We start from the raw sequence: 13,600 nt of genomic DNA, 5'->3' as shown, positions 1-13,600 counted from the left end.
ATAATATAAAGATGTATTATATAGTCTTGATTAATTTTCGTTGGAGATTAATACAGATATGTAGAATAATTCATTATATAATTTTTTTATCAATATATTGTTACCAGTCGTAACTAACTTATAATTTGTCTCTACAGTGGTTTAAACCTAGATTTATCTATCAATGAGAAAGTGTAGCACTTTCCATTGTTTTTACCTTTTAGTGTACTTCGTTATACAACTACACAAGATCATATGGTTTGGTTCTCTTGAGTTTGAGCTCTAGTCCTAGTTGCAGCACTTCGGTATTAACATGGGAACAGTCTTTACTTATGTCTTGTTTTAAGTACTTTAATTTCCTCTATGAAAGCTGGAATCCGAAGTTATCGGTATTGTAATTGTTCCTATAGCATTTGACTTTATTCCAAAATACTTATATTATGTTGATATTATTTCCCGCAGAACATCCACATTACTAAATTCCATAGATCCGTTTAGGTTTTAGTATTTGCCTGCGTAATTTGTTATGTACAGATCTTCATCCAAATGACAAATACATTTTTTTGTATTTTAATATGAGTTCTTTTCTTTTATTTTTGATAAGCCCTTGCCAACCAAATTTTGTGTCAAGATTCATTTTAGGGTACTTAGCATTGATAGTTTATGGTACGGCATAATAGTATTCTTCATATTTATTGATATATATGATATGATATAGTTTGGTTATAGGTGTGTTCAATATGCACTTATTTAAGTTAACTTTTATTCTTCACGACTGTGTCCTCTTCTTTATATTATTACATTCGTGTTGCATTTTTCTAGTTGCTTCTGTGCTATTCTCTTCAATAGCCAGTGGCGCAATGTCATCAGTTGTCATAGTAACATTTTCCATTTATGACGTATCATACAATACATGCAATTGCTTACTCCCGATTGCTTTTACTCTCCATATCATGGACCGTCATTACTTGCGTGTTGGAAATTTCTGGTTGTTTCTTTGCTATTATCCCTAACAGCAAATACTGCAGTGTCATCAGCAAATATAGCTATACTCACAGTTTCTCTTTGTAATGTATTACATCTATAATATAAATAACTGAGCCTAAAACTCAGCTTTATGGTACACCTGCTTTTGTTTATTTCTTTGTTGAATAAACTTCTTCTTGTTTAACCCTAAATATCCTGGATGATATGTAAGAGTTGAAGAGTATAATGATAAATTTAGAGCAAGATGTAGAGCGACTTGTATAGAACAAGTAGCCGAAATTATAAATAAATGCAGGCCCTAATAAACTATCTGAAGTGGCTGCAATTTTTCTGTTTTGGTTACGCTTTCTCCTCTTAAACACATAGGATTCTATGTAAAATAGAATATGTTGGTTTAAATTGGAACTTGACGATATATTTAATCTTACCTACCAAGAAAAGTGTACAATATCAAGAAAAATCAAAAACTGACATTTCGTTTATGTTGATGAGTACTTTCTCATATATATTTTAATTTGAATTCTATTTCATTCAGGAATTAAAAAAAGTAAATGAAAAAATCTTTATGTCAAGTAAAGATGAAGTCAAGTATAAATGAATATATTACAAATATAGTAGTACCGTAAAAAGATTTAGCCGATTAATGAAATACGATTAAAATTAATGCAAACTGAACGCGTATAGCACTTCTTTTATTTTTAAATCACATAACATTTCCTAAGCGTTACCGCTAGTTACGGTACTTTATTTAAATCTGTTGTAGACGTATTTACTAAATTTTATTTTATTTCTATTTATTATGTTAACCTCCAGTATATAATAAAACTGTTACACGAATGTAAAATATTTAATTATTAATAAATTTTGCACTTTTGTACCGTTAACAGGTCAATTAAAAAGTCCCCGGCCATAGTAAAAATATTTTTTGGGAAAATTATTTTTTTTACTCAATATAACTCTCTTCAAGAGTGCACACTGATTATGGCGACCCTCCAACTTTTCGATACCATTTTTGTAGTACGATTTGTTCTTTGCTTCAAAATATGCCTCAGTTTTGGCGATCACCTCCTCATTCGACGAAAGTGTCTTTCCAGCGAGCATTTTGAACGGCAAATAGTCGCTGGGGGCCATAAAAAAACCAATTTTGCCAAAAAAATGTGTTTTACTATGGTAGGCCGGGGATTTTTCAGTTGACTTGTTATTTACAATACTATCTACAACAAGTTTTCTTATGCATCAGCAATTAAGTGGTAGCGCTTTACAAGGCATTTTTAATATGCTTTTAATACCCCTAGATACCTAAACTGTACGGCGGATGACCCATCAATTCGATGTTTTGAGTGCTCAAATAGTCTCTTATTTGAGAGCTCGTATTGTCATGATGAAGAACAATCCGGAGTCTTTTGTCTGTTTTTCTTATTTCACCGAAGACTTTAAACAAACACGAAGGCAAACAAATGGTTGTATACCAATCAGAATTTACTGTTCTACGATTCTATAGACGCACTGTTCCATGATCTTTGAAATGCTTCGTGCGCGAACAACTTTTGTTGGATTTGGTTCATCTTAGATCACCCATACAGTCGACTGCTGCTTACTTTCGGGCTCATACGAATATATCCATGTTTCGTCACCTATCACGATTTTATAAAGGCCTTTCGAAGCACCGCGATTGAATTTCTTAAGCATTTATTTGCACCAATCGACAGGAGCCCTTTTTGAGCGATTGTCAAATTGTGTGGGATCCAACGCGAACATAACACAATTAAGTGTTCATGTAAAATCGCATATATGCTGGCGGAACTAATGCTTAGGGATGCCTCATTCTCACAATAGGTGACATGACAATCTTGCTTAATCATTTCGCACACAGTATCGATGTTTTCTGGCACATCAGCCGATTTTGGACGACCTTCACGAAACTCGTCGGAGAGCGAACTGCGACCACGATTGAATTCACTAAATCAGAGATACACGGTGCTTTTTGATAGAGTTTCATCGTCAAAAGTCAAATTAAGTTGATTGACGCACTCTTGTTGTGATAATCCACGTCGAAAATCGTAAATAATCATCGCACGAAAATGTTCACGATTCAGTTTCATTTTTTGCCAAGACGAAACTTTCAACTAAATATAAAATAAATAAATAGCGTGCGTGCGACAAAATGTTCTGAGTACGTATATCGTCATAAATTTCAAACTTTACGATGTAACCGTCAGATGGACTCACATGACAACAGTGTTGCCAATTCCCGAAATATAAATATTGACCCTCGTAGTGAGCATTTTACGTAATATAATCACGCAGATTCTAAAGAATACTCGTGAAAGTCATGTTTCAATATTTTTCTAATAGAAGATACATCGACGTGAAGCGAAATAATAGCGATTAGCATATGACGTAATGCGAAAGAACATCATCCTTAAATGATGCGGCGATAGCTCGACGCAAAACAACTACCGAAGAAGAAAGTTACGAGCATCAAATCAAATTCAGTTCAATATACCCAGCAATGAATCAATCGACATTTGATTAATAGCCCGAGTTTGATTACTTAATAGACCAGTTCGAAAGTCATTCGAGTTTTTTTCGGTTCTTCTATTTCCGATTAATAGATTTTATAGTAGATTTATTGTATATTAAAAAATAGAAAACAAGGAAAAATAATTTAGGAAATATTGTCAATATTGTTTCGAAAAAACAAGAAGAACTAAGACAACTTGAACGTTTAAGCCTCCTGTTTACTTTTACCTTAGTTTACTCCTGTTTACAATATTAATGAATGAAATAACAAATATATGTCAAATAGATAAAACAAGATATATAGAGTATAACAGGTCCAAGTATAACAGGATATCCCCGGTCTATCATAGTAAAACACATTTGTTTAGTAAAATGATTTTTTTTTATTCAACATAATTCCCTTCAAGAGTGATACACTGATTATGGCGACCCTCCAACTTTACGATATCATTTTTGTAGTACGATTTGTCCATTGCTTCAAAATAGGCCTCAGTTTTGGCGATCACCTATTCATTCGACGAAAATTTCTTCCCAGCGAGCATTCTTTTGATATCTGAGAACAGGAAGTAGTTGCTGGGGGCCAGATTTGGAGAATACGGTGGATGAGGAAGCAATTTGAAGCCTCATTCATAGATTTTTGCGATCGTTTTTACTGACTTGTGCATTGTCTTGGTGAAGCAGCACTTTGTTTTCTTAAAATGCGCCCATTTTTGGCGATTTCGTCCTTCAAACGATTCAATAACAGTCTGCAATAGTCGCTGTTTATGGTCCTTCCTTTTTCAAGGTAGTCAATGACAATTATTCCATGCGCAACCCAAAATACAGACGCCATAACCGTGCCAGCTGACTATTGCGTTTTCCCACGCTTTGGAGCGGGTTCATCGTGTGCAGTCCACTCGGGTGACTGTCGATTGGACTTCGGAGTGAAATGATGGAGCCATGTTTCATCTAGTGTCACATATCGATGCAAAACTCGGGTTTATTACGTTTAATCACCTACAAACACAGCTTCGAATCATCAACTCGTTGTTGTTTTTGGACATAAGTGAGCTCCCGCGCTACCTACTTTGCACAGAGCTTTCTCATACCCAAATGTTTGTGAATGATATGTTGTACACATTCAGTTGATGTATCTAGAGAGTCTGCTGTTTCATTCAATTTTAATTTATGGTCATTCAAAGTCATTTTGTGGATTTTTAAAATGTTTTTGTCGGTAACAATCTCTTTTGTGCGTCAACTGCGTTCACCGTTTTCGGTGCTCATTTCACCACCTCTAAACTTAGCATACCAATCCTTTATGGTTGTTTTTCCTGGGGCAGTGTACGGAAACTCAAAATTCTATAATTGACAAACTAATGATTCGACAGCTGTCAAATTTATACACGCCTCTTTTGAGGGTTAACTAATTAAAAAACATATGGATTTAATTCTAGTAACGTCATCTATTTGTCAGGCTGGGGATTTTTCAATTAACCTGTTACAAATATGAAGAAAATATAAACGTCTGTATTAATAATAGCAACTGATCGATAGAATAAGATACCAAGAGTCTGATCATCTGATGATGGGAGAGCTATAACTAGTATATATCCAAGTTGCGGCTGTAAAAAGCAGAAAGTAAATGCGTTTAAGTACCTGGGTATAAAAATCGAAAGTAGTAGGAGTTAGAATTGAAACGAATGCCAAATTGGAAATGCCATGAACTTATACTGGGCTCTAAATAGAAAATTGATGAATAAAGAGAAAAGATCAATCAAAACTAAAATAAAAGTGTACAAAGACATGTACAGATAAACTCTAACTTTCCATTGTGAGACGTGGAATTGTCAAAGAGAGACAAAAGTACAAGTACCAGAAATGGGTGTAACAAGGATGAAGAGGTAAAGAAGTAAGAAAAATCTCAATATTGAATCATTGGAAGAATAATAGAAAGGAGACAACTTATTTAGTGGGGACATTTAGAATGCATAGAGATCGCAAGTTAGGTAGAGATAATATGGGAAGCAATGATGGAGAGGAGAATAATTAGATGCGACCTAAAGGAATTTGGGATGAATATATCAGATAAATAATAAAGAAAATAAAAGAGAGGTAACACCCCAACCGATGCAAGAAGACTTAGAAATAGAAATATTGAAGTAATTTATATATAAACATAACACACCTACTGATGAGTCCAAATGACATGGGGCTAGCTTTAGCGAATATTGTGCATGTGGAAGAACTCATTTTTTTAAACCTCACAAGTTTAAGAAGATTTTGTGAGCAACATGATGTCGAGCGTTGCCATGCTGTACTATGACATGCTGGCTTCTTGGTCCAGCAAATGCCCTATTCTGGCCAATTTTATGGCTCATTTAAAATAATTATTGTATTTAGCAATTTTCTGTCCAGTTTACGAGATTTTGTGTTTTTGGTTAACCAGTAAAACAGACCTTCATACGATGGTAAAGATCAGCAGATCTAGGTTGCGTGAGGATATATAGGACAATATGAAGACAGTTAATAGGACATCATTCAAGTTTCCTAATTTCTCATTTTTGGTTCAAATAGTTGGAGATAACTTTCAGCTGGGTTTCTCTTATTATATGTAGGAAAAATTGAAAGGAGTGAATGACACCGCTCGGGTTTCCTAGTTCTTTCCATTTGATTCAAATAGCTGCAGATTAGATTCAGCTTTGCTTCTCTTACTGCATTTGCGTTAAGTCTTCATCTAAAATAAATTTATCTTTTATTGCAGCACCAAGAATACCATACATTTTTGTGTGTAGTTCAATGTCCTGAAATCTTGCTCCATACTATTTTCCGAGATGTTAAAGATTGAAAGAATATTTGTATTAATCTAATAGAAGTTTTAAATTCGATGGTTTTGAAATTTGTCCATATAAAATAATAAATTTTTATTTAGTATTATTAAGTTATTTAAGATATACAGACACTATTTATGTTATAATTCGTTTACTTTTATTGTTTGATTTAGATTAATCTGCTGCCCTTTCCATCAAAGTCCATCAAACCCTTTTAAAAACATATGATGATGCTAACCTGGCTCCTCGTAGTTATTTGATTCCAACGATTTAAAAATCGTTATTTTTATAATAATGACAAAGAACGGCCTGGATGACCAAATAAGTTCGAAGACAATTAATTTGAAGAGTTATTGGATGAAAATCCAGCTCAAATTTTCGAAAAACTTGGCAAGGAAAAATAGCTATCATGCAAATTTACAGAAAATGCTATTTCAAACCTTTTCACCTAATATTTTCAACAATATTATTAATTAATATCTTTATTATATTATAGTCTGATTTAATTTATATTTTACAGAAGAATGGGTCAGCAAAAAGAAAACTGAAGTTCTAAATACAAAGCAGATCGAGACTAGGGTCAAGAGACAAGTTGTTCTTGAAGATGGAAAAGTTGTGGAGGATTCAGGGCCTATGGTCACGACCAATACAACCGAGGACACCGAAACTCAGGAACATCATCAAACTGAGGTTGGTATTATTAACAAACAACGTTACTAATATTATGTATCTGATAAAATGTAGGGCAAAAGTCTCGGTACCATTTTGATTGCTAATAGCTTTGCTGAAACAAAAGATAAGTAAGTTTGATTTTCACAAAAGTTTATTTGGTTTTTACATTTCTTTTCGTTAAGATTGAAAAATTATATCGGCTAAATGGTGACCGCGATTCGTTATGCAACTTTCGGCTTTTTTTTATGCATTTTTAATGATATCCTGCAAAATCTGAGATCGAATTTCTTCAATTTCGTGACGAATATTGTCTTTGAGATTTTGAATCGTTTGGGACTTATTCACGTAAACTTTTGATTTTTTTTGATGCATGCCAGCCGTAGTTACTCATACCTCTTTCATCAAAAAATATACACCTTAAACTCAAATTGGATTAATTGCTGAGGTCCAAATAAAAAGTGGCATAAATTTATTATATCCAAGTGGAATTATTTGGTACTTGCATGTATTCTGATCATACGTTTTTCATTTTAAAAAGATTTTTTTTGAGAACTGGTACAATACGTTAAGTTACGTGGATATGATGTTGGTACCTCAATTATTCAACATCGATAAGTTTTCGCATTTCTTCTTTAGTATTCCGGAATGATGTGCAAACCAAGCCAATCTGAATAAGTGGTAATTAATCATAAGACGCTATGAAATTGTCGTTTTAAATCCATTATAATAGCCAGTTATAATGCGTCAGTTCGTGTCGTACTTTCTTTTTGATATTTGACATCGTTTTTAAAAATCTGGAAATAGTTTATTAATCGACATCTTAGCTAACTGGAAGTTCTTTGAAAGTTTTAACTGCGTTTTTATCTTACTGTTTTGGTCTTACAGACTATGCCATTGATACCAAAATCACCACTATTAAATCGCTGAAACTAAAACCGATAATTGACTTATAATCAAATAGCATCACCATAAATGTTTAAAGGTGTAAATATGGGCTTCGGCATCTAATTTTCTTAAATTAAACAACAAAAATAACGAATACCGAAAATGCCTCTGTACACACTGAATAACCCATTAATACTAAATATAAAACTGTTATCTTCTGTAGAGAACAGTCAAAACAATAAAATTTCAATAGTCAATTTCAAGTCAAGTTAACACTTCGCATTTTCAGTAATAAATATTGACAATATTATAAAATGAAAAAATGTTTTCGATAACAGCTTCATTTTGATAAATGAAGGTAAACATTTTACTGGAATTTACATTTTCGTATGAAATATCTCCTGATGATGATTGTTATTGATGTTACCTTACTGACTTGATTATCATGTTTTAGCTACGAAAATTGGGAGACGATGATGTCGATGGCGGACTGGCAGCGATCGAGGGAGCGGATGCGCCATCTGGGGACAAATCCAACTGGGTGGCTGTACCAAATTCGGACGGGGTTGTCAGAGAAGTTAAGGAAAGACGTGTTGTATCTAGAGAAGAGACAGAAGAGGTTAAAGAGACGGAGGATGTGCAGCACTTGGGTGATATCACCGATGAGGTAAGTTACTGTTTTTCTCATCAATAAAATATTCGAAACAAACAAAAACGCCAACAAATTCATATTGCGATACATTATTGCGATTTAAAATCAACAAAATTGATCGTCGAAATCAATGAAATTGCTAAATACAAATTCAAGATCTATATAAGATTATATTTACAATAGATAGATAATATAATTACGTCAGTTGATAAAGTTGAGAGACACTGTCAGTGTTATCATTTATATTTATCTCGAGATTTGCTTATTGTTAATTCTTAATTTAATTACATGCATTTTTTGAAGTTATGGTATTGTAATTCCGACAATAATTTTATTGTTTATTACAATTTTATATTACAGCTTTGTTGCTCTACATGCATTAAAAAAATAAAAGTAAACATGTTACTCTACTCCACAATATAGTCCTATTTATTATTTATGAAAAACAATCAGCAATGGGGCATATATATTAAATTTTAATTTTAATATTTTATTAAATTTTATGTTGTTAAAAAAATTACATTTTTGTTGCAATTACAACAGCTGAATGGTACGGGAATGAGTCGGGTTCGAATATTTATAGCTTTACTGTCGTGGCAAGTAGCTTGATGATTTTTATTAAAAGCGCATTTGTAATAAAAGTAATTCATTGCGTCATCATACAGGAACTAACGTTGGTTTTAAGTCTAAATCACTTTAAGAAGGTACAAAATATGAGTTAGCATTTTAACTAGCTACTAACTAGAAATATCTAGTAACGTTTCCTTCAAATTGTTGTTAAATTCAATTGCATAAAGTTAAACCGTCAGTCCACATTGGCTTAAAAGCTTTTTATATTATTACAACTTATTGTGGAGTGATAATTCGGATTTTCGTCCAAGTAATCGCTACATTTTTATTCTAACTGTTGCCCATAGAATTGTAGTCAGATTTTATGTGGTGACGAACATTATTTATGTATTTAAAAATAATTGAGGTGGGTAGGTTAAAAGGTATTGTAGAGTGCCAACAAAATTTTTGTTTAGGTAGAGAAAAATGTACTATCACTGAATTTTTATGAAGAATTGGGATTTATTTTTGTTAAAATAATGTTAATAGCAACGGTGATATTGGTAGGTTTACAGTAAATAAATTAATGAAAAAACTTAGTGTTTATTGATCTGGAAAGGCAATAATAATTAATTAGACACACAACACAGTAAACTTGTCAAAATTTTAATACAGAATAACTAGTAAGTGATCCAAATACCTATCATCAACCATATTGAAATACACAAAAGAAGTATAATATTAGAAATTAAAAATAGAGAAAATATTCGAGCGGCTTTAACATATGTAAATGAACACAACGACATATATTAAGTAAGAAAATGAATAATACAATAAACATATTTGAAGAGAACTTATTACTAGAAGACGTGAGCAGTACTGGGTGGTACCGAGGAATGTGTCTTCGACGTTCCGAAAACGTTCTATTGTAATCTATATCAAAGGTGGAAAGGGTTGGTAGTTCAGCTAAACTGACAGAACCAATCATGGGTCGTTAAAATATAACAGGTCAGTTAAAAGGTCCCGCCTGACACATAGATGGCGCTACTAGAATTAAATCCATGTGGTTTTTAGTTAGCCCTAACTCTCAAAAGATGCGTGTATAAATTAGACAGCTGTTGGATTATTAGTATGTGAATTATAGCATTCCTAGTAAAGCAACTTTTGTTGTTGTGAGAAAAATGGATAAAAGGGAATTTTGCGTGTTGATAAAATATTGCATTTGGAACGGAAAAAATACAGTTCAAACAAAAATGATGCCCAAAAGAGGTTGTCACCGACGAAAACATTTAAAAAATTCACAAAATGATTTTGAATGATCTTAAACTAGAAATTGAATGAAATGACACTCTAAAAATATCAACTAAACGTGTACATCACATCATTCACGAATATTTGGGTATGAGAAAGCGCTGTGTAAAGTGGGCGCCGCGCGAACTCACTTTTGACCAAAAACAACGACGAGTTGATGATTCGGAGCAGTGCTTGAAGATGATCAAGCGTAATAAACCCGAGTTTTCGCGTCGATATGTGAGAATGGATGAAACATGACTCCATCATTTCATTCCGAAATCCGAAGTATCATACCAAAGCGTGGAAAAATGCCGACAGTCGGCTGGCAAGGTTATGGCGTCTGTATTTTGGGATGCTCATGGAATAATTTTCATTGACTACCTTGAAAAAGGAAGCACCATTAACAATGACTATTACATAACTTTACTGCATCGTTTCAAGGACGAAATCGCCGAAAAAGGCTGCGTTTGAAGAAAAAATTAAGTGCTGAATCTAATAATAATAATCCATGAATTGGGCTTCGAATTGCTTCTTCATCTACCGTATTCTCCAGATTTCCTGTTTTCATATATTAAAAGAATGCTCGCTGGAAAAACATTTTCGTCGAATGAAGAGGTGGTCTACGAAACTGAGGCATTTTGAGGCAAAGGACAAATTGTACTACAAAAATCTTATCGAGAATTTGTAGGGTCGCTATTATCAGTATATTACACTTGAAGGGAATTATGTTGAATAAGAAAAAATAATGTTGCCAAAGAAATGTGTTTTACTCTGGTAGGCCGGGGACTTTTCAATTTACCTATTATATGTTTACAAGAGTCTCAAAGTAAAAATAGCTGACAGAATTATCTTATAATCCAGTAAATTGTCGCTATTTCGCTTTTGCTGTTTTTTTCACTCACTTTTGCATTCTGCAAAAAAAATTGAACCGAGTTCAAAAAGTAAATAAGGAACTGAATTCACTAGAATGTAAAAAATAATCAAACTTAGATTTTTAACACAAAAAAACGTTTTTTATTTTAAAACATGTACCTAATAATTGTTACAGTAACTAAATAGAAATAAACAAAACCTTTATTTAACCAATCTACGACACGTATTCTACTATATACATACAATTTAGCTTAATACCTACCTACTTTGAAGTCGGTGCCGAGCAACATATTAGATTTGTTTTTTTTTGCAATTTAATTTTGTGGATATGTTACAAAATTATATTATTATTTTTGTATGGTTTTCTAAAGTTAACATTTTTATGTGAAATAAATGTGTTGAGAAATCCATAACCTTTAGCTGTACTCCTTGTTAGTGTTTTCAATGGCGAGGTAATAACAGATATCCCACACCCTAAATCATAGCATAATTTATGATATGTTTTCCTTATGTTACAAATCGTCGTCATTTTATTTATCACGCCGATATACGAAATAATTTATGGTACTAGGAAGTTTGACATTATGAGTAGTTGCATTATTTCGCACGATGTGTCTAATGCAGTGTGTTAGCGGCGGTTGTGATAAAACAACCTCCAGGCAAAGTTTCATCATCGACGTACAGAAGATACGCGACCTATCATGAACTCTTCTTCGGCGTGCTCACAGATTTGGTTTGGCGATGAGCACTTTGATTTCTTTTCGTTTCGGTACGACATTGCGCAAAGCGATCGGACCCATTATGATTTCGGTAAACAATGTAGAACCGTAAAGTTTATGTACGCCGGTAAAAAACTATCGAACTATTCGACGCCACTCCTGTTTAATCTTAACAAACGTCAATTGTGACGGTCGCGTTTCGAAACTGAGTTTAATAATTCCCGATGACGACGTAATGTGTAACATATTGGTTGAAAAATATCCTGTCTAGTTTATATAAAACCTACATCTTCTTATATAAAACCTATATATATATATATATATATATATATATATATATATATATATATATATATATATTCTAAAGAATAAAGCGTTTTTGTAAAGAGTATTTGATTTTTAAAAGAACTGTAGATGAAAGAATATAAACAGAGTTACTGAGAACTAATCCCGGAAGCAGACAAAGATTAGTGGTTAGGGAAAGCAACTCGGAGATTCAAAATATCAATTATTAAAGTACCGCCTATTAAAAATGATCGCAAAGAACAGGTGCGACGCAACTATGAAAAAGCTGAGTTATTTGCAGAACAATTAGCTGACATATTCGAACCAAGAGTTATAGAATCTACAGTAGATACAAACGCTCTTTACCCAATGCCATTGACACCAAAATCTATGCTATTAAATCGTTGAAACTAAAACAGATAATTGATTTATGATCAAATAGCAGCACCATAAATCTTTAAAGGTGTAAAGTTAGGCTTCGGCATCTAATTTCTTTAAATTAACCAACAAAAATAACGTATATCAAAAATGCCTCTGTACACACTGAATAACTCATTAATACTAAATGTAAAACTGTTATCTTCTGTAGAGAATAGTCAAAACAATCAAATTTCAATAGTCAAGTCAATTTAACACTTCGCATTTTCAGTAATAAATATTAACTGTATTATAAAATGAAAAAATGTTTTCAAAAAGAGCTTCGTTTTGATATATAGATGAAAGAACATAAACAAAGTTATTGAGAAAAATATGTAAGTGAATTAAGTCCCGAAACAGACAAAGATTACTCGTCATGGAAAAAAACTCGAAGATCTAAAATACCAGTTATTAAAGTACCGCCTACTAAAAATGATCACAATGAATAGGTGCGACGCAACTATGAAAAAGCTGAGTTATTTGCAGAACATTTAGCTGACATATTCGAACCAAGAGTTATAGAATCTACAGTAGATACAAACGCTCTTTACCCAATGCCATTGACACCAAAATCTTTGCTATTAAATCTTTGAAACTAAACCAGATAATTGATTTATGATCAAATAGCAGCACCATAAATCTTTGAGGGTGTAAAGTTAGGCTTCAGCATCCAATTTCTTTAAATTAACCAACAAAAATAACGTATTTCGAAAATGCCTCTGTACACACTGAATAACTCATTAATACTAAATGTAAAACTGTTATCTTCTGTAGAGAATAGTCAAAACAATCAAATTTCAATAGTCAAGTCAATTTAACACTTCGCATTTTCAGTAATAAATATTAACTGTGTTATAAAATGAAAAAATGTTTTCAAAAAGAGCTTCGTTTTGATATATAGATGAAAGAACATAAACAAAGTTACTGTGAAAAATATGTAAGTGAATTAAGTCCGGAAA

The 13,600-nt window shown here is 32.7% G+C and overlaps 1 protein-coding gene across 3 annotated transcripts in view; it reads left to right on the top strand.

The window, feature by feature from the left end:
- The window catches only part of chas (chascon), a 202,157-nt gene that overhangs the window by 99,205 nt on the left and 89,352 nt on the right, over positions 1-13,600 (top strand). For all 3 annotated transcript variants that reach the window (XM_076415298.1, XM_076415304.1, XM_076415293.1), the window contains 2 exons: positions 6,817-6,986; positions 8,308-8,520. In XM_076415298.1, coding sequence (XP_076271413.1) covers positions 6,817-6,986; positions 8,308-8,520 — 383 coding nt within the window. The remainder of the gene's footprint in view (positions 1-6,816; positions 6,987-8,307; positions 8,521-13,600) is intronic.

This window comes from Rhynchophorus ferrugineus, unplaced genomic scaffold (assembly GCF_030347505.1).
Source record: "Rhynchophorus ferrugineus isolate W39M unplaced genomic scaffold, kcgeb_rfMv2 rfM1, whole genome shotgun sequence".
In the NCBI taxonomy this organism is placed as follows: domain Eukaryota; kingdom Metazoa; phylum Arthropoda; class Insecta; order Coleoptera; family Curculionidae; genus Rhynchophorus; species Rhynchophorus ferrugineus.
Note: the sequence above shows the minus strand (reverse complement) of the source record. Positions and strands in the feature narration are given on the sequence as shown.